The sequence below is a fragment of the Diadema antillarum genome, unplaced genomic scaffold (assembly GCF_040938485.1).
Source record: "Diadema antillarum isolate AM-2024a unplaced genomic scaffold, OU_Dant_1.0 scf00000059, whole genome shotgun sequence".
In the NCBI taxonomy this organism is placed as follows: domain Eukaryota; kingdom Metazoa; phylum Echinodermata; class Echinoidea; order Diadematoida; family Diadematidae; genus Diadema; species Diadema antillarum.
Genome location: NW_027270948.1, coordinates 4,422 through 24,422, shown reverse-complemented (window position 1 = coordinate 24,422; position 20,001 = coordinate 4,422). Strand labels below are relative to the sequence as shown.

Here is a 20,001-nt window from a genome sequence, read left to right as displayed (position 1 = left end):
CACCATTTCAATCATGTGAAATCCAAGTCCTTGTTACAGAACTCTTTTGTTTCCTTCATACTCAAAATGACCAAGAGAGCATAACTCTTGAGGGAATCTAACTTTAAATAACTTATGAATTGACTATTCCTTTAGAGAGAATTCAAAGTTCAATTGTGGGTTTATGAAAGTAAGTCATATGTATATCTCTTTCATTTAGTCATCATTGTCTGTATATGTTTGCTTTTGGTTGTGTCATACAGACTCTGAACATTTCAGATGCATACAAGGATCCACGGTTTGACCCAAAGGTAAGAATATCTCTTGATGTAAGAATCTCAAACAAACTGGTGCAAATCCAGCAAATTTCCATAACTTGAGACCCTCTGAAATTAAACTATTTATTAGTGGCACTAGCAAGACAATAATATGAAAGCTGTGCTGATTTGAAAAATCATTCTACCCATTGACATGCATTTAACAGACAATGACACTTATTTGCCTCACAGCTTTGTGTAATGTATCAGATTTCATGGATGAATATTGGTAGCTTGGGATGTGTGCTGCATCACTATGTGGATGTGCTGATAGTAATCTGACTTTGGCCTTAAATTGTTTCCTCAAACCAAAGTAACTCTGAAAGATGCCTTTGATAACTGTGACCAAGGTATGCCATGATATTTATCATTATCATTCCATTCATGAGCATGCAGCGGCCATTACTAGAGAAATAATTGTCACGGTGTTTTCTAATAAAACCAGGAGATACAATGTACATGAAGAAATTGTAAAGATTTCGAGAATCGTCTACAGTTCTTGAGCAGTGGTATACACTTGTATGTGAGACACATGAATTAGTTTTATGATGAACAAAGTTATAAGTTGTTAGAGATGTGCTGAACAAATGTAGAGTTTGAAATGATTACAAAAAAAAAGATGTGGCACACTAGAGTAAGTATATTAAGGACATTAAGTGAAAAAAAGAAAAAGATCAACTGTGGGTGTTAGGTTCCTATGCTCTCTGCAAGATTCATGTTCAGTCTTTTAGTTAATCTCAGATGCATGGTCTTCTGTGGGCACAGGACAGTTGTTCCAGTTCTATTGCTTCATGTAAACTGGGACTGCTCAAGTGTTTTTCTCCACAGACAAGTTTATGACATATCTTCACTTACTCTATGTTGGTTAACAGGTAGACTCGGAAACAGGGTTTCGTACGCATGAGATGTTGTGTATGCCCATCAAGAACGCAAGCGGAGCGATTCAGGGCGTCAGTCTACTGGTCAACAAGCTGGATGGCTCAGCCTTTAACAAGAATGATGAGGACATGTTTGAGGTGAGTTGCATTCACACACCACATCACCAACACTTGTGGGCAAACAATCTTTCATATCGGCCTTAAGTCTGGGGATGGTAAGGACCAATCCAAGCTGACGGCAAAATCCGCCATTACTGCGATGTCCCGTGTGTGCACGCATATGGCGAATGCATGGTATATATGGTGACCAGCTCACGCCTGCCGCAATATATATCATGCTTTCAGCATACGTGTGCACAGCTGGGACACAGTACTTAAAAGGTGGGTGTTCTGCCAGGTCATATTAGTCTTTGCTAGTGATTACAGTCATTAAACACAGAGAACGTTTCATGTATGTAGTGAACTGCTATATCAGGCAGGATTTTTCACTGAAATGGGTAACCTGTGTTGAGGAACAAGTATTCGTTTTACATTTGAATTCACCATAACAATTACAAAATTTGTATTTTGATGAAATAACAAATAACAGTACCTGAGTATACGTATGCCCATGACTTTTAATCATGGCTATTACTCAAACACTGAATAACTGGTGTTTATTTACATCAGTGATGGGAAGTTTGTCAACCAGATGCAATAAGAAATGTCTTCACACTAAAATCATTAATTTTCATAAATCTGCAGTACCCGCTAATAGAAGGGATAAGAACTGTCCCTGGCCATTGAGCAGAAGCTTAGTAATTTGGTAGATATGATGCCAGTATAGGAATCAGGAGGTCATTGGTTTGAGTCCCATGCAAGTATCTGTGCCCATGATTATTTAATCTTGGCTATTACTCAGACGCAGAATAATCTGTGTTTACGTCGATGAAGGACGATTTGTCAGTCAGTTGTGCCATTCTTTTTTTCTCTATTCTTTATACTGTCCCTCATCTTGAAACTGGAATCTATTCTTCCAATCTCATTTTCATCTTTCTCCCCTCATATATTCCTCTATTTCTATCACATTCTGCATTTGATAAGTCCTCCCTGTATTTTTCCCCCTCCTAGGCATTTGCAATATTCTGTGGGATGGGCATTCACAACACCAAGATGTACGAAAAGGTGTGCCGAGCTGTTGCTATGCAACGGGTCGCTCTGGAGGTAAGAATCTAATCTTCTGTTGGTCTTGTATCATTTTTTTTTTCAAAATAGAAATATTTGTGACCTAGGGTGCAGTACCATGTGGTAAGTTGACATTACATCAGCGATTTTGATGTAATTGCTTGGATCTATCAATTTTGTTGCCCCATATGAATGTCAGAGATAAACAACATTGGTCTTATCCTAGATAATATAAAGAATAGAGAGATGGTCTATAACGATTTAAACAAGAGATTGAAGAGTGTCTTATGTGAACAATCATGTATATTCTCTTTGCTAGGGGAGAGCACAGAAGGAAAAGCGACACTAAGTCTTCATTTGCAGCGACAAAAAGTGTTTCTTTGTATGTTAAATGGTTTTGATAGGTAACTTCTACATGTCATAGCGGTAAATTTTTAAAGTTTTGAGGGAACTGCTCCATTCCAGTGAGATACAACATATGAGCATATGCTACAATCATGAAATATTGATATGTGCTGTATGTGATTATAAGATTTCCAATCCCTCTGCAAACACATAGCTACATGATATACAACATGCCTTCCCTCACGCCACTCTCTCACTCACACATACAAACCCACACTCTTATCTGTTCGCACAAAGCATGGAAATTATGTTCCACAATCGGCTCATAATATTTGATGTCAATGTGTATCACTGTACAATTGATTCCTTTCAGTCAGTTTACATAAGCTTCCAGTGTATTTAAAACACTGTCTTTCATCCACAGTATAATACACCCTACCCCTCCCAAACCCCAACACCCTAGATGTAGCAGCTCGTGTGTGTGGAATCTAATAGACAGGCTTCTGTCTATTTGATTTGCAGGCAGAAGTGTTAAAGGGAGAACGAGGGGGGGGGGGGGAACTTAACAGTGAAAGACTGAGGACAAATCAGATTACATCATGGCAAGGATAGATCTTAATTGAAAGCCTGGGATTTTTTCTGTCATCTCCCCCCCCCCCCCCCCCCCTTTCCCCCTTAGCTTCAGGAGAAGATGCATGAAGTGATGATGGTTGCTGTGACAGTCACTGTCAGAGCTTCAGACATGATGAATATATATATTTGTGTGAAGTGAATTCTATGTGATGTAGTGTGCATCTCATTCTATTAGACTCTTCACTCGTAGATATTGGAAGGAGCAGGTGCTATGGGTAACTCCAATCCTCTGTTACATCTTTCTGCCTCTTGTAATGTCATATGACGATTGTTCTGTTGACAGTTTTAAAGGGATAAATGACATGATAGGAGAGAACTGTCTTGCAATGACATTTGTTGCTTGTATCATTAAAGAAGGATTCAGATGTACTTTGTTAGGCCTATTTGATTCTCCATCATCATCATACAAAGCCTCTAAATGGAGTATCGTACTGAGCAGGGAATGTTTGCCAGCGCAGCCAATTTCAGTGAATTTTAAGCATGAAATCTTAAAATTTTGAACATGATCGAAATTTCTTTGCGACAAGAAGAACTGTTTGCAACAATGAAAACTATTTATGAATTTGGTTGCAACTGTTTAGAACCCTGACAATACCAAAAATAACTACGTTCACAAACTTTTGCCGCTCAGTGAGAAACACCCTTAAGAGTTTTGATGCAGAAATGCATTGCTAGAAGTCATTCGTATGTTCTGTTTGTATTACACTTATTGTAGCACTATCTAAAGTAGAGGAGATGGTGTTTCCCTTGCATAGTTTTAATCAGAAGTAACAGTAGCTCAGTGGTTCGTTTTGAGTCAAAATGATAGAAAAACATAATCAGGAGTATTATGGTGAATATTTGAAGAAATGTTTGATTATGTATGTGTTGTAAATCAAAATTGGGTTTGCTTTGTTTATTTCCTCAGACATTATCTTACCATGCCACAGCGCCACAAGAAGAAGCACAAAGGATAAAGGTAACTCATCCTGCACTTAATATCTGTAAACCTGTCTGTGTAATGCCCACTTTGTCTGCTATTTGTTTTTCGAATGCCCAATCTAGTGAGAAGACACAGAACATGTTGGATTAACCTGTTCTGTACCAATCACACGTGTACTTACAATCAAAAAAGACAAAAGAGGAGAACATCTCAACAAATGAGTTAGAGTAATATAAAAACTATCCGCATGGGATTGTATTCTTAACTACTTGTCTGATGAATCACATGTTTCCATGATCGGCAAATGTTTTGGTAGAAGTAGTGTGCATATAACAGAACCAAGATTCTTAAAACTATAGGCCAAACCAGCCGTTAGTTTGACATTCTGCAGGCAGAGTTGTTCTATAGTTTTCTATTTTCTATTGTCTCTATACATGATGGCAAAGTTTTTGAAGTAACATTATTGATGAAGTATTCTCCATGTGAGACCTGCTATGTAATCATTTTGCTAGATAGTTCTAATTTGATTCAGGTTGATGCATACCAAGTATCAAGCTGAAAAGGGCAACATTTTAAGGTTTTTTTTAGTGGTACAGATTGATATAAGAAGGGGAAGAGAGAATACAGCCCGTGTAAGGAGAATTAGGGAATAAAGCACAGAGAAAAAAAGATCGGAAGCAAGAAGAACAAGACAGATAACAATGATAGTATGAAGGTGTGAAGATTAGTGTACTCTCTTACCAGGAATAGGATGCAGTCATTTGAATTATGAAATAATATCTTGTGCACTCTTTGCAGAAACTAGTGGTACCTACCAGCAACGAGCTTGGACTCCTCAAGTTTTCCTTCAGTGAGCTGCGGATGACCGAGGACGAGACACTACTGGCTGCAATTAGGATGTTCCTGGACCTAGACCTGCTCAACAAGTTTAGGATAAACTATGAGGTTAGAAAGAGTGAGGATCATTTTTTTTTTTTTTTTTTAAATGGCAGGTAGTATTGGCAGGTAGTATTGGTAGTCTGTTTTGTAACAAGTGAACCCTCTGTTTTGTTATGAGCAAATTATACAGCTGATGTTGAGTGCTCTTACGAAGCTCTCTTTGAATGATCCAATATTCTTTGTGATTTGACACAGACATACAGGTGTCTTTAAATCTACCACACAATTGAGTTTGCATGGGCTTCCGTGTCCTACCATGAAGTGCATAATTTATCACAATTTGGTTCCCCTTTTATCTCAGGCTGTGTTTTGGAATCTTCAGAATTCATCCAAATTAAAGGAAGACCTTTTAGTCTAAATTATTTCTGCTTTGGATCCTACTGATGATATGATGGTATTCAAATGACACTTTGTCAATATGTTGCGCTGTAATCCAAATTAGCCTGGTGCTGAAGTCCAGCAAACACTGCTGTTTATCCAGCCTTCATACAAGGCTCGACAATAGCGGTGGCCTGATGGCCCACGGCCAATGAAGATTGATGTCAGGCCACCAAATTTCCAACAAGGCTATCTTTTGTTGGCCGATCAGGCACTTACATTCAAAATGGATTGTTATGTTTCTGTTTATTTTAGGCCACTATGTTTTTTTGGGGGGTCACCAAAATTTCAGATTTAAAAGATTTTAGTGGCCTGAACTGGCCAGCAAATTAAACAGATAGTGTTGAGCTCTGCTTTATATCTTAGGAACAAAAGAGAAAAGAAAAGATGAAAACTAAAGAGAGAGAAGGGAAGAGAACACTGTGAGAGCTCACATATCAACATTAGATTGACATTTTTTTTAAGGTTGTTACTGACACTGTCTTCATATGTAAAATTATTTCACGTAATATTGGTATAATTAATAAGCTTAAGTTTTGTTTTCCTTTGTCGTCCCTGCTCGTATTATATTCATCCCTAATATTGCCACATTTAAGTTACGGTATTCTCGCGTGGGGAAATACATATAAAACATTCTTAGATAAATTACTTTTATTGCAAAAGAAATCACTCCGTGTTATATGTCATACTGCATTTTTGTCCCATACTGACCCACTATTTTATGAGCATAAAATATTGAAAATTAATGATTTGTATTTGTTTAATCTAGGACAATTTATGTATAATTATAATAAAAATAATCTCCCAAATATATTTGAAACAATGTTTCAAAGAATCCAATCCATTCATAATTATCCAACACGGCGATCAAATGATTTCCATTTGCCATTTCTGAGAACTTTGTTGGCTCAAAACACATTTATTTACGACGGGCCAAAGTACTGGAATTCACTTCCCAGTAACATTACTACTGCTCAATCTCTGAATTCCTTTAAGAATAAATTAAAACCATTTTTATTGAAACTTTACAACATCCAACAGAGTTAGTTTCCCTTTATCATCTCAGTCAAGTCATCATTTTTTTTATACATAAGTCCTCCTATTAAACTATGCCCCTCTCTGTGTTCTAAATATAACGATGTGTTTTTTTTTTCTCCTGCATTCTTACCAACATAACTACGTATAAAAAATGTTTTGCATTACATTCAATCCAGCTTGTATTTTATCACTTATTTTACATTATGAAATCCAGATTGCTTGCGTCCACGATGGCACATGCTGTAGTTCCCTCTTTTTTCTCCCTTTTTTTCCTCTCTTTTTTTACTCTTCTTTTTCCTTTCCTTTTCTCTCTTTTTCCTCTTCCCAATCATTTTGATGTCAGTTGACATCGGTTCGTTTATTGTGTTTTATATTGATGTTTTGTGTATTTTTCTGAGGGTCCCATATCGTACAAGCTTTGCTTCTTAGTGGGACCCTCCACTTCCATCCTCATCCTTAGTTGACTTGTATTATACGCTTTATGTATTTAACAAAGATGTAATCACATCTACTTTTCACTTTCATAATTTTCTTATGTACCTTTTCAAGTTTTGTTCTGTATCACAAATATCCCGTGTATACGCAATGTACATAAAGTTCTTTGTTCATTTTGATGGAGGTGAAAATAAAGTTGAAAGTTGAAAGTTGAAAGTTCATTTTGTGATATCTCAGACGATGTGCAGATGGCTTCTCAGCGTGAGGAAGAACTATCGCAATGTGACGTACCACAACTGGAGGCATGCCTTCACTGTGGCCCAGACAATGTTTGCCATTATCAAGGTGAGATCCCTGCTGCAGATCCTTTTTGAATTAATATTTGCTTTTCTGTCAAAAGGTAGTGGGTACAGGGGTTACCATGTCATCTTTCATTGATCATGATGGAGTTATTGGAAAGGGGAACGGTGGCAGAGTGATCCGCAGTTGAGAATCCAATGGAAGACTTTTATAGGAAAGTATGTGGCTGTCTTTTTATGCATACCCTCTTAAAGCTCTCAAATATTCACTCAAATAGATTCTTATTATGTGCCAGGAGGCACAAGAGTAGTTTTTATGCCAGGAGGCACATAGTAGTTTTGTGTCAAATCTAAGATCAAACTGCCTTTTCTGTTGGCAATGAAAAAGAACTCTTATCTACAAGATTCTAAAATCCAGTATGGGCTTTACATGCACCCCACTCTGTTCCTCCAGGCAATGTTTCCAGTGTGGTGGCTTACTTTTATGAAGACTTCTAACTGAAACAGATGTATTTGTCTGTATGTATCACAGATGCCATGAGAGAAATCTGTGTCAGTGTTTGGAACAAGTCCCTCTTTGCTTCGGGAATAAAAATTTTTATATGGGCGTCTTCAGTAGCTCTACTAAAAACACTGTGTAATTGTTTGTAAAGTGAATATTTCAAACACTTCTTGCATAAATCAAACCTGAACACTATAGATTGATGCAGCTTTCTGATTGGCTGTTACTATGAGAAGTTGCCATCCCAGTTAGAGTTGCTATCCTAACATCTTTTATGAAATGGGGCCCAGATCACCTGTTCAGTGAGGGGGAAAAAGTATGTGTGTTGAGACTGTAGCCACAAGTGATGTTAGTCAGCTCAAATTTATTTAACTGTTATGTTGTATAGGACATTAATTCCCATAGTTAAAAATGAAAATCCACACAAAGTAAATAAATGAGATGAGAAGCAAAGACCTAACGGCCTTCACAATGACTGATAGACTCTTGCTGCATCTTGTTCTGATTCTGGCAGAGTGGGGGAATGAAGAACGTCCTAACTGACCTTGAGGTCATGACTCTCATGGTAGCATGCTTGTCACATGACCTCGACCACAGGGGAACCAACAACAACTTCCAGGTCATGTAAGTATAGTATGCAATGGATGACACCAAGATTTCATCTCCCATTATATGAGCCCATGAGCTTGAGTATCTTGCATCAGGAAAACCAGGGTCCTTATACATGAATGTAATTATGTAATCAAACTTGAGTCAGTCATAATGTAAGTCAGTCAGCAGCCGATCAGAATTGAGTATTCAGGGACATGTTTGATTTTCTGACTTATGTTTGATCTGCACTCTTAAACAACAGGGTCCAGTTCATTGAATATTTCACATTTCCGTTATGTGTTTGGCAATAGATTGAATTGATTTTTATTTCATTTCAATATGATATGAATTGTTAGACATGTTACTGCATGTTAGAAATATGTCTTTAATGACCAATAATTTTCATGAACCTTTTGTAGACTTGTTTACATCGTGAACGGGATCGAAGGTCCTTGAGGCGAGTAGGTATGCGAAGGATCATGCCCATATTACACATCATGCCAGGGGCTGAGCATATCTCCTCACTGTGGCATTAATTTGTTTTGATTGGTCACCAACAACAAGTTAAAAACCTCAAGGCTCTATGACAGGCAGTAACTCTCTAGTTAGTCTCCATGGTATTCTACTCTGTTTCCACATTTGTCACTTGCAAGGTCTGTATGAGGTTAGGGATGAAGCTGCATTCTTGTTGGCAATTAGATAGTTAACATTCTCCCACAGTATTCCCTGTATTCTCTTTGGGTGATTTGATACATCCTAAGGTTACCCAGGGATGTGGCACTACGTACATTGCTCATTATTGTGTTACAGGATGACCTCTGAGGCACTTGTTGTGATACTTCTTACTCCATGCCATATAGAGGCTAATTGTTATACTCTCCTCTTTAGTATTATGAAGCTCCAGTTAATTGGTTTGAATCAAACCTATGTCTAGACAAAATGTCAAAACAACCAATGAGAGATGAGCTTGATAAGCTGGAGGCCAGCTGTTGAGGTCACACAGCATGCTAAGTCTCCCTGTACCTGCAGGAGGTTCTCTTTAACCCATTGAGGACGAGTCCCGAGTATACTCGTGTAAGTGTCTATGGGAAATGCATGTTGTAGCAAAATCAGCCCATCCTCAATGGGTTAATGTGGAACATCTCTGTAGAGAGAGAAAAGAAAAGTGTGTGGCAGTGACTGTGTCAGTGGACTAACTGACCGACCGACAGAGTGACTGACTGATTTGACCAATAGGCAGACAGACTGATAACCAAGTGACCGACAAGAGTGGCTTACTGATTGATTGACTGATTAAGTGACTAATTGATAGAACTGTGTATAATTGACTGATTAGATTATTTGCTGATGGATTGATTAATTTATAGATTGATTGATTGATTGATTGGTTGATTGATCGATTGATTAATTTTAATTGATTATTTATTCATTATGTGCTTAATTGATATCCCAACAGGATTGAGTCTCCACTAGCTCAGCTATACTCCACCTCCACCATGGAGCACCATCACTTTGACCAGTGTATCATGATCCTCAACAGCAAGGTAGGACCTTCTTTCATTGACACATCTTCACGGACAGTGGGAACATGTACTTACTGCAATCAGAATATCATTTTTACAATATATTCAAATTCAGGGATGTTTCTTCCCCAGAGGATATGCTACTTAGCGATTCCACACACTTTTTCTTGCTAAATACATTTTGATACTGTAAAAATCAGTCTGCCTACACTATATGTTGCTACCCGTAATTTTTGCAAGCCTTGTGCAACCATTCCTGTGTTCATGAGCAACCTTTGTTTTAAAAAAAATAAAAGAATGTTGATTACACACTGTACATGACTTACCTGCTCTATTTGATTATTTGATTTTTTTGATTTTTTTTTGATTTTTTTTTTTTTTTTGGTTTGGATTTGTCTATGTGGTTTGCTTTCTTGTCCCTGTCTGTCCTTGTCTTCCTCAAGGCATTTATTTGACTTCAGTCATTTCTGAGCTGCTAATCTGTGGATGTAATGTGTGGAACAGCTTTTATTCTTGCTGTTTTCCATTCCTTCAGTATCATTTATCATTGTATCGTTTCAAAGTCATTTTATCAATATTGAGTAACTGAGGGAGTTGTTTCAAATGATGTATGATATGTCTGAAACTTTGTATGAATTCAGAACTTGTTACATCAGTTCAAATGATGCTTGTGCTGATGAGTTGAATTGATGGGTTATCACTATTTGAACAGACAGACTTTGTATGGTTTCATGCTATGTGATTAACTTATTTCTACAAGTGTCTGTCTTGTTTTTTATTATCTTAAAGCTCTCATTCCTGAAGTTTTGAATTTTAGCAGAATAGATTTGTGCAGCACTTAAACAAGATAAGACAAGCTGCAGAAAGTTGACAATATATTGAATGGAATGTCATACCTAATAGTAATTAAGTCATCAATTGTTTGAATGGATAGTTAGATAAGTTTCTCTCCAAATGCTTCTCCCTAAATGCAACGCCAAGTTAACAGCTGTTAATCTGCATCCAGAACAACCCATATTAAAATCAAAATAAGAGATCTGCTAAAAACAAGTTGTATTTTGACACAGTTTTGTTGAAGAAATGAGATGAATCATGACCAAACTGTCTCTATTCTGTATGACAATTTTAAGTTTTTTGTTTTTGTTTTTGCTCATTTCTTTCAGGGCAATGAGATCTTCATGAATCTCCAGCCAGATGATTATGCACATGCCATACGACTACTGGAGCATGCCATCCTATCCACAGACCTAGCGCTTTACTTTAAGTAAGTAATATTTTTCTGTGGGAGCTAATTCTGATCTCGTAGACAAGATGTTCAGTAGTCGTGGTATTTCTTTTTGAATAAGAATTATCATCATCATCATCAACAATAACACCATCATCATCACCACTATCATCACCATTATCATCATCATCATCAACGTCAACAACATCAACAACGCCATCATCATCATCATCAATATCAACAACACCACATCATCATCAACATCAACAACACCGTCATCATCATCATCATCAAAAACATCAACAACACCGTCATCATCATCATCATCAAAAACATCAACAACACTGTCATCATCATCATCAAAAACATCAACAACACCGTTATCGTCATCATCAACAACATCAACAATGCCGTCATCATCATCAACATCAACAACATCGTCATCATCAACATTATCATCATCATCATCATTATCATCACCATCATCCTCATCATCCTCATCATCCTCATCATCATCATCATTTAAAGTCTGATTTGCCACTTTATTGGATTGGACATTTCATTTATGAATTTTATGAAACATGATTTTATGAGACATTTATTGGCTCACAAGATGCACCTTGGATTTTTTTTTGTTTAATAATCAGATATGGTGTTAGCAAAAGCTCAGCCTTTGTAGTGGTGATTTGTTATGTCTTTTCAAGTTTACATACCTCAAATGATACAAATTTGGCCTTACTTAATGAGTGTCTTCATTTTTTGCCTGACTCAGAACTGCCAAATCTCCGTAATCCTGCAGGAGGCTCCTTAGATAATGGAAAATCTCTTTGTGATCTTACAAGAGAATATACAAAGCCTCCCAGATTTGTGAATAATTCTTCCGTATTGAGATGCATGTAACACACAAATAGCTCCAAGATTCCACTTTGGAACCTCCCTGATTGAAATGTGTGAATGTTGACAGCCCTGCAAGATTGAGCTGTTGATTATAAGGCTGAATCAGTAACCTGCGCATTGTAGTTAACAGTCTGGATGACTGCATCTGATTGTATCAGGGCAATCTACCCCCAGCTAAATACTGGTTAGGGATAACGTTAGAGTAAAGTTTAAGGTTAGGGTTAAGTTTTAGGGTTAGAGTTTGGGTTAGGGTGAGGATTAGGTTCAGGATTAAGATTAGGGTTAGGGTCAGGGGAAGGTCCAGGATAATTGCCCATGGAGTAATTACCCTAGACACTATCTGATATCTGTACCACTCTTGAAGTTTTGAATTTGTACAATTGTTGAAAGTCAGTAATGAAAAGAGTCTCGTGTTGTCAGACAAGAATCTGATTTCCAGAGATCCTTGGTTTCTCCCTCCAACCCCCCAGGACCCGGGGTGAGTTCTTCCAACTGGTGGAGGAGCAGAAGTGTGACTGGTCGGAGGAGGACCAACGAGAGCTGCTCCGTGGGATGCTGATGACAGCTTGTGACATCTCAGCCATCTCCAAGCCCTGGGAGGTGCAGAAGCAGATTGCCAACCTTGTCTTTGGCGAGTTCTTTGAGCAGGGCGACCTGGAACGCCAGCAGCTTAACAAAGTCCCTGATGTAAGAAACTGTACAGCAATTGTGATATTCTTGGAATATCTTGTCTCTTGCAGTGACTGTTCTGTCACTGCTCTTCAATTATCCCTTTCTTTATTTTCAAGTACCTAGGCTATTTCCTTCAGATTTCAATGAATCGTGAAAAAATTGCATAGAATTGTCTTTAACCCTAACCAGGCCGGGCTTTTTGGGGTGTTCTGTGGCTGGAGGAGGGTTGAATCAAACCCCTCCCCCGAGATCTCCGCCGTCGATTGCGGAATCGCCATGAAAATTCGCACAAGCATTACCTGTGGCGTAATCTACCAAACTATAAAAAGAATATTGCAATTTCCATTATATTAATCAATTATGCTAATATATGCATAAAATCATAAAAGCTCCTAGAATCCTAATTTTTGGTGATATCATTCTTTGTAGCATCTGTAACAATGCACTTAACAAAAAATCTGATATCAAAGTTAATTTCTTATGTATTCTATTGTTTTATGAATTTCTTATGTATTTCTCAGTTTTTTCAACCTTTTTTGGGGGGGGTTTTTTCACTAAATTTATTACAGAACCCATTTTAAGCATAATTATGCTAAAATTGATTGATTTTAGCTGTTAAAAGTGAAAATAATCATATCTTTTTGAATAAGGTGAGAAAACTCTATTTGCATAGACTTTGTACACAAAGATCACGTTTTTGAGCCATTTTTGCTCTGACAGGCATGTATAAAAGGTTGTGCAGCATTGAAATGGTATATGCGATTTTCGCAAAAATGATGTCAACAGATGTGTGAGATTTGCAAGTAAAAAGTCAGCGAACGGCGCGGTCAAAAAATTTCGCGCAGCAGAATAGTCTCGAAAAATGTCGAGGGGTGGCTTGATTCAAACCCCCCCCCCCCGGCCCTTTTAGGGTTAAGCAATTTCCTAGAAACAGCTTTGCTGAGACAGTACAAAAGCATGAATATAAAGAACATTTTAAGTAAAGTCACACATAGTATAGTTGGAGGAAAGTTGTTTAAAGATTAGGGGCTTTGAAAGAAACATTTGATCACTGACGTGTATTTACGAAGACTAAAGCCATCTTTCTGTCTTTTTGAATTATCTCTGAGGAGATGTTGGTTTATGTGTAGCAAACACCAGAGAATTGTGATTAAGTCATTCAAAGTGCAATTTTGTGTGAGTGACATATTAGTAAGGTCACTCTTATTGATGTCGTGAAGGTTGTTTGTTTGGTGCAAAATATCATTACTTCATGTTGTTTAATCTGCCATTCAAATGATTTGACACTGTTCAACTGTTCATATTCACAGAGATGCCAGGCTTTCAGCTGGATGTAATTTCTTCATTTCAAAGTTTAGTGTTGGCCTCATTAACAAATGGGATGACCTGGAAAGGTGATCCCATTTGTTATATTGCTTTGACTGTCATTTTTATTTTGTACCTCCGCCAAGGGAGGAGGTTATGTTTTTGTTACCGTTGGTTTGTTTGTTAGTTAGTTAGTTAGTTAGTTAGTTAGTTAGTCTGTCTGTGTGTAAAATAACTCAAAAAGTAGCAAACAGATTTGGATGAAACTTGCAGGAAAGGTTTAGAATGATACAAGTAATAGATGATTAAATTTTGGTAGTGATCCAAGAATTTTGGGGGAATTTATGAAGGATTTTTGATATTTTGGCAGGTAGGGTCAATGAACTTGGGAGTTCAGGCTGCGTGTATTTGAGGTTTACATGCACGCACCAAAGTGCGTGCTCTAGTTTCTGCTAGGGCGAGGCGCGCTGTGCAGCTGAGGGTTTATGACGTAACAAAGGCTTCTATATTGTGAAATCAGGCAACTTCCAGCACACAATGCTATCAGTACGTATGGGTGGAAATCACTGATATCTCTATGGAAGAACAAGATCAGTGGTGGAAATGAGCTGCATGCTTGGCGGAGGTCTGCACTCTCAGAGTGCTTTTCTAGTTTATTTTTATTTATTTATTTATTTTTTGCGCTCCTGAACATTTGACATTTGTGAGATATGAGGTTTTGTAGCCTTGATAGCAATATGTGCTGTAAGAAAATGAAAGAAACCACAGAAGAGCTAGAAGTCATCACTGCTATTTCAACTGCAAAGGTAGTTTGATTAATAATTTAAAGGTGTTATTCTCATTTCACTGGCTCTAAACATTTGAGAGTTCACATCATAGAGGTTGTCATGATATGTCGGATGTGGACAGTGTGGCTTATTTTGTATTTATTGTTTTATTTTGTTTTATATTCTGGTGTGCATCCTGGAATGCTTTGCAGGACATGATGAACAGGGAGAAGCATCATCTACTGCCCAAGATGCAAGTTGGCTTTGTGGATGCAATATGTCTGCCATGTTATGAGGTGAGAATTAAGGCTTTCTAACTTACAGAGAGCTCATATCTAAGCATGTGTCTCAACACATTTCAGGCCAATCCATTAATTTTCAGCAGGGCAGAAACTCAGATCTCATTTCTCAAATCATGTTTGTGGTCACTGGGTGTTTTTGTTTGCAGACGTTGTGTTTTTCTGTCAGACAGATTCTGGATGAACAATTTCGACGTAACTTCTTCAACTTTTAAGAGGTAGAGCCTATCTTAGCTTTGCCTTCACTTCTGCCATGATGGGTCCATATAATATGTACCATGAGATGAAATTTTGATTGATTAGCAGTATAGTCCTGTAAGAAAGTCTGTAACTTGCACTATCACACCTAAGTCATTCCCTCAATGTTGCATTGGTCAGCATTGAGAGGCAGACACATAGTCAGTCACCAAGAGCCTTGGATCGTTCAAACTTGCAGCTGCAAAAAGAAGAAGTGAACAATCTAAAACACACTGTCTGCAGAAAGAGTAGAAACTTGTCAGTACCAAGTATATCATCATTATATCATCAGATAAGACTATAGTGTGGCTGTCATACACAGTGTAATGTAAACCAGGGGGCATTTCATGAAACGTTTTGTCTGACATATCGGTCGGACAAATTTGCTCTCAGCCAATCAGATGAAAGGATTTCAGTAGCTTATAACAGCTAGTCAGAAAAACATCTGACCAAAGCACTTCATGAAATGCCCCAACCCCCCCCCCCCCCCCCCCCCCCCAGGTGGATGCTATATCTAAGGTTAGGTGTGAACTATGCAGTTAGTTGCAAAAAAAAAAAAAAAAAAAAAAAAAAATTAGGTGCCTGTTGTGAACAAGTGGCTGCATCGAACAAACAGCTGGGCACAAGGACAGGCTTTTCTATGAAACGAAATCAGTCACTCAAACATGTACCTTCAGTGCAGTTCATTTGACTCTTTAGGGAGCATTCCAGCCACACTACCACTTTAGGTTAGTCATGTGTAGAATTCAACAATGTTTAGTTCCCAAGTGTTAGCCATTGATACATTTTGGAAGTAAATAGCTTGTTGAAAGAGTGTCACATGTCTCTTTGTGTTTTGTCTATCCAGTCCCTGACCAGAGTCAATGATCAGATGAAGCCCCTGTTGGAGATGTGCCAAATGAACCGAAACAACTGGCAAGAACTGGCCAAGAGCAGTATAGAGGAACTAGTGGAGGAGAAGAAGGAGCGCATCAAGGTATCGGCCGAGGAGAAGGACATCGACGAGTCAGAGACAACATCCCTGTCGTCGTCGTCGACTTCGTCGACGCCGGGGGGAGTGCAGCTGAGGAAGAAGTGACGCCAGATGACGGAGAGAGAATTGGAAGTGGTCCAGAGAGAGCAGGAAGTGATGGGAGCAGCCTGGGATGACAGCAGCATGGAGTCTGCCTCATGTGACAGTATGGATGTCAGCCAGTCGGGCCTGAGCGAATGATTAAAAGCAAAACTAACCAACACCACATCAAACAGTAGACGTATTTAGGCGGCAAAAGGGACGAAAACACTACTATTTCTGACCCCTGACCCTTTCCCAGTATATCAACAGCAACATTTATACAAAAGAATTACATGTTAATTGTTCTCCTGAAAGAGTAGTCGAGTAAATTTGTCAGTATTTGTACCTTGAAACAGTTAAGAGTGAGCTTGGGAGTGTGTATGAAGATTGGATACCAAGACAAGTGCTTTGGATGCATCCCCCTTCCCAAACTTAGTAGGATACAGCACAACAAGTTCTCAATGTCCGGTGTGAGACCAGGGTTGGGCTCACTCAGTTTTACGCAGTCCTTCTTTGGTGACAAAAGCTTTCATTGAAGAGGGAAAGATCACTGTTAAAAGTGTGTCCCGTCTCTAAGGACACACTTTATTTCGGATGTCTCATATTTTTTACGATGAGGGTGTTGTGCAAAGGAAATTTTTTTTAAAGTGAAAGAAGAAAGCTACATGTGTGTCAAAAAGAAAAAATGCCAAGCATAAAGATTCACATGATCTGTAACTCTCCAATGAAGAAAGACATTAAGGAGGTTAAATGCTGTCATTGAGTTTTCCCAAAGGTATAACCTACGAGGAATGGCTTGGTTTCGCCTGCTGCTCCCATAGCATGGACAGTTATCCTTGAGACGATGGAAGAGAGTTTGCGCTTTGTGAACTAACTGACAGTCTCACAGTCAGTAGTACCTCATGGTGTGGTACATGAAGTGTGCTCAGCTGGATTAGTCTTCATCTTTCTCTCTCCCTCATCTTATTCCTCTTCTGTCTGTGACATAGTGATAAGAGATAGAGCATCATTTATGAAAGCTGGTATTGTCTTGCCTGTGCTTTTTCTTTTCTCTGTTATTTGGGGTATTGTTTCTTGGCTGACTTCATTTGGAATGGCCATATGTTGCCTATTTTGCAAGATGTGCTCTTTAGGGGAAGAAGTTATGTTTTGTTCAGGCTTTTTTGTTGAAGAGAGAAATCATAGAGTGACCATTCTTCTCAATGATGAGTGCATATTGCATGCAATTATTCATATGTCTAAGCATGGTGAGAGACTTAGTGTAGGCATTAGAGAGCAATAGTCGCATTCAGGAAGAATCAGACGAAATGCCACTTACTTCAGGACCAGCTTTATGTCTTCTTGTCATTCATTTGCATTATTTGGAAAGATGGGTACATGATAAGCATCTTAACTTGTGTTGGAAGACTTCCTTTGTGATCTCCTGCAGACTCTTTTGATTTGCAACACATTTTAAAGATGTCTTATCTCAAATATATTCAGGTAATTAACTTCTGCCATGTAGGTGTATACTGCCTTTGATTTGTTTGTTATTATCGTTTTGTCTCAGCCTGCCTTAACCCATTGAGGACAGGTCGATTTTGCTACAACGCGCATTTCCCATAGACACTTGCCCGAGTATACTCGGGACTAGTCTTCAACGGGTTAATGAATCATTTCTTTGTTTAAGTTCCTCTATGCTGTTTACCCGTCAGAGTGTAGAGAAGGTGCAAGAAACACTCTTCACCCCCTGTGTGCTTGGATAACTCCATTAAGAGACCTCCAAAGGATTCAGTCAGGTTGTGTCTGTGAATTTAGACCATCACCTTTGTCCTACCACAAAGCCAACAATTAATAACAAGTTTCAAGTATGGCAATTAGTGAACACTGCCCTCTGTTGGTTGATGAAGTATAGCTGCCAACATAATTCTGCATGAGTGAGATGCATCTATGATTCACACATAGGCGACGCATTGCAATACAAGCTTACCCCTGTCTTGCCTCCGTACTGCCCCTTTCTACCCTCTAGTTTTTGTATGGTAGCCATGACTACTGTGATAAATCCTCCTCTCGTAGTGACTCATGTAACACAGCAGTCTGGAGGTATGTTTCCTATACCATTTGCTTTCCTGTAGTTTATGTATGCTTCAACATTTCTGTGATTCACGTACCACTTAACTTACTACAAAAAAAAGAAACCACAACTAAGGAAGAGGTGATAATCAGAGCAAGCTATGTGACCAGAGGTAGAAATCATTATTTCAACTCTGCCCACCCCCGCATGTGATTACCTTCAAAAATGTATGTAAAGAGAAACTATTTAAAGTTTGGCATTAAAAACATTAGATGCAATAAGTGCAGTTCCTTATGAAGAGGAGTAACTTTGATTTTATAGAACTACAATAACACAAAAAGCTCATGATAAACTTGTTTATTATATAGCTACATTCACGCTAGCTCTGGGCATGTTAAACAGCATGTCATGATTGGTTTTTAAAAGGAATACGGTTATTTTCTCCTTGTTATTAACAAGGTTTTAAGATCAAAGTAACTCTTTCTGAACCTTATTGTTCTACTCTATTTTAACCCCCAAACTGCGTGATGTTTTTGTGATGGTTGTTTCTTGAAGCACAAGTATCAGAAAATACTTTCATGCAAGCATAATGAATGTTTATGGTATGTCCTCTTATGTGTGAATTAAGGTTTGTATATCTTTGAAGCATTTTTTTTTTTCATCAGAGGACAGTGAAAGTAATAGGTGCTTTTATTGAAAAGGGTGAATTGTGAGTTGACGTTTCAACTCAATCCATGCTATTAAAGTGGAGAGACCATTCTGGGTTGAACAATGACCAGAAGAGCTGTCATGGCTTTGCATGGCTTCTTTTTCATTAGGCTGAAATTGTGACATGAAACTGTTCCATGAAAACTGAAATCCAGCTGAAATCCCAACCAGCATGTTAATAGCAGGACTCGGCAGTCTGTTGTCTTTTTCCCATGAATAAAGTCTGTGAGTTTCTTAAAAGAATGAAGGATTTCTAAGATGTGCTCACATTACATAGATAACCAGGGAGATGTGAAATAGATAAAGTGTACTCTAAAATTGGCAAAATGACTATAGTTAATCCCATCTAAGTATTGTATTCAACTAGACTTTTCCGTAGTTATACTACCTGTGTGATATTCACATAATTACGTTTATTCCGAATCTTAGCCAGTATAATTCTGGTCACCATAATAAAAAAAAAGAAAGTCAGAAGATATACACTAACAAAAAGAAACAAAAATAGAAAAAAATTATAGAAATGAGCCATATTAGCACAGTACAGTATATGAACTATAGTGTGATGCTTCACTTTTTAGTACTAGTATTCATATTCTTTTTATTCAATGCAGTAATTTCTGTAGTTGTATATACTCATGATATAAGTTATATTCAGGAATATTATTCAATGCTTTCACTATTTATCATTGTAATAAACAGAAAAACACAAAAACAAACATTATATATAGACTGCTGTAGGATATATAATATATATAAATATATATATATGACTGATTGATATGTAGATTTTCTCTTTAGTCTTTCTGTAAGCAAAAGAATATACATTATCTAGCAATCTTAT

At 37.9% G+C, this 20,001-nt stretch overlaps 1 protein-coding gene across 4 annotated transcripts in view; it reads left to right on the top strand.

Annotated features, from left to right (window-relative positions):
• LOC139715992 (dual 3',5'-cyclic-AMP and -GMP phosphodiesterase 11-like) overlaps positions 1-18,397 on the top strand; it is a 170,761-nt gene extending 152,364 nt beyond the window's left edge. For all 4 annotated transcript variants that reach the window (XM_071627549.1, XM_071627548.1, XM_071627546.1 and 1 more), the window contains 12 exons: positions 243-290; positions 1,169-1,312; positions 2,285-2,377; positions 4,224-4,274; positions 5,037-5,183; positions 7,266-7,373; positions 8,344-8,453; positions 9,877-9,964; positions 11,107-11,207; positions 12,536-12,752; positions 15,022-15,105; positions 16,193-18,397. In XM_071627549.1, coding sequence (XP_071483650.1) covers positions 243-290; positions 1,169-1,312; positions 2,285-2,377; positions 4,224-4,274; positions 5,037-5,183; positions 7,266-7,373; positions 8,344-8,453; positions 9,877-9,964; positions 11,107-11,207; positions 12,536-12,752; positions 15,022-15,105; positions 16,193-16,423 — 1,422 coding nt within the window. In that variant the 3' untranslated portion in view covers positions 16,424-18,397. The remainder of the gene's footprint in view (positions 1-242; positions 291-1,168; positions 1,313-2,284; positions 2,378-4,223; positions 4,275-5,036; positions 5,184-7,265; positions 7,374-8,343; positions 8,454-9,876; positions 9,965-11,106; positions 11,208-12,535; positions 12,753-15,021; positions 15,106-16,192) is intronic.
• Positions 18,398-20,001: the final 1,604 nt, after the last annotated feature.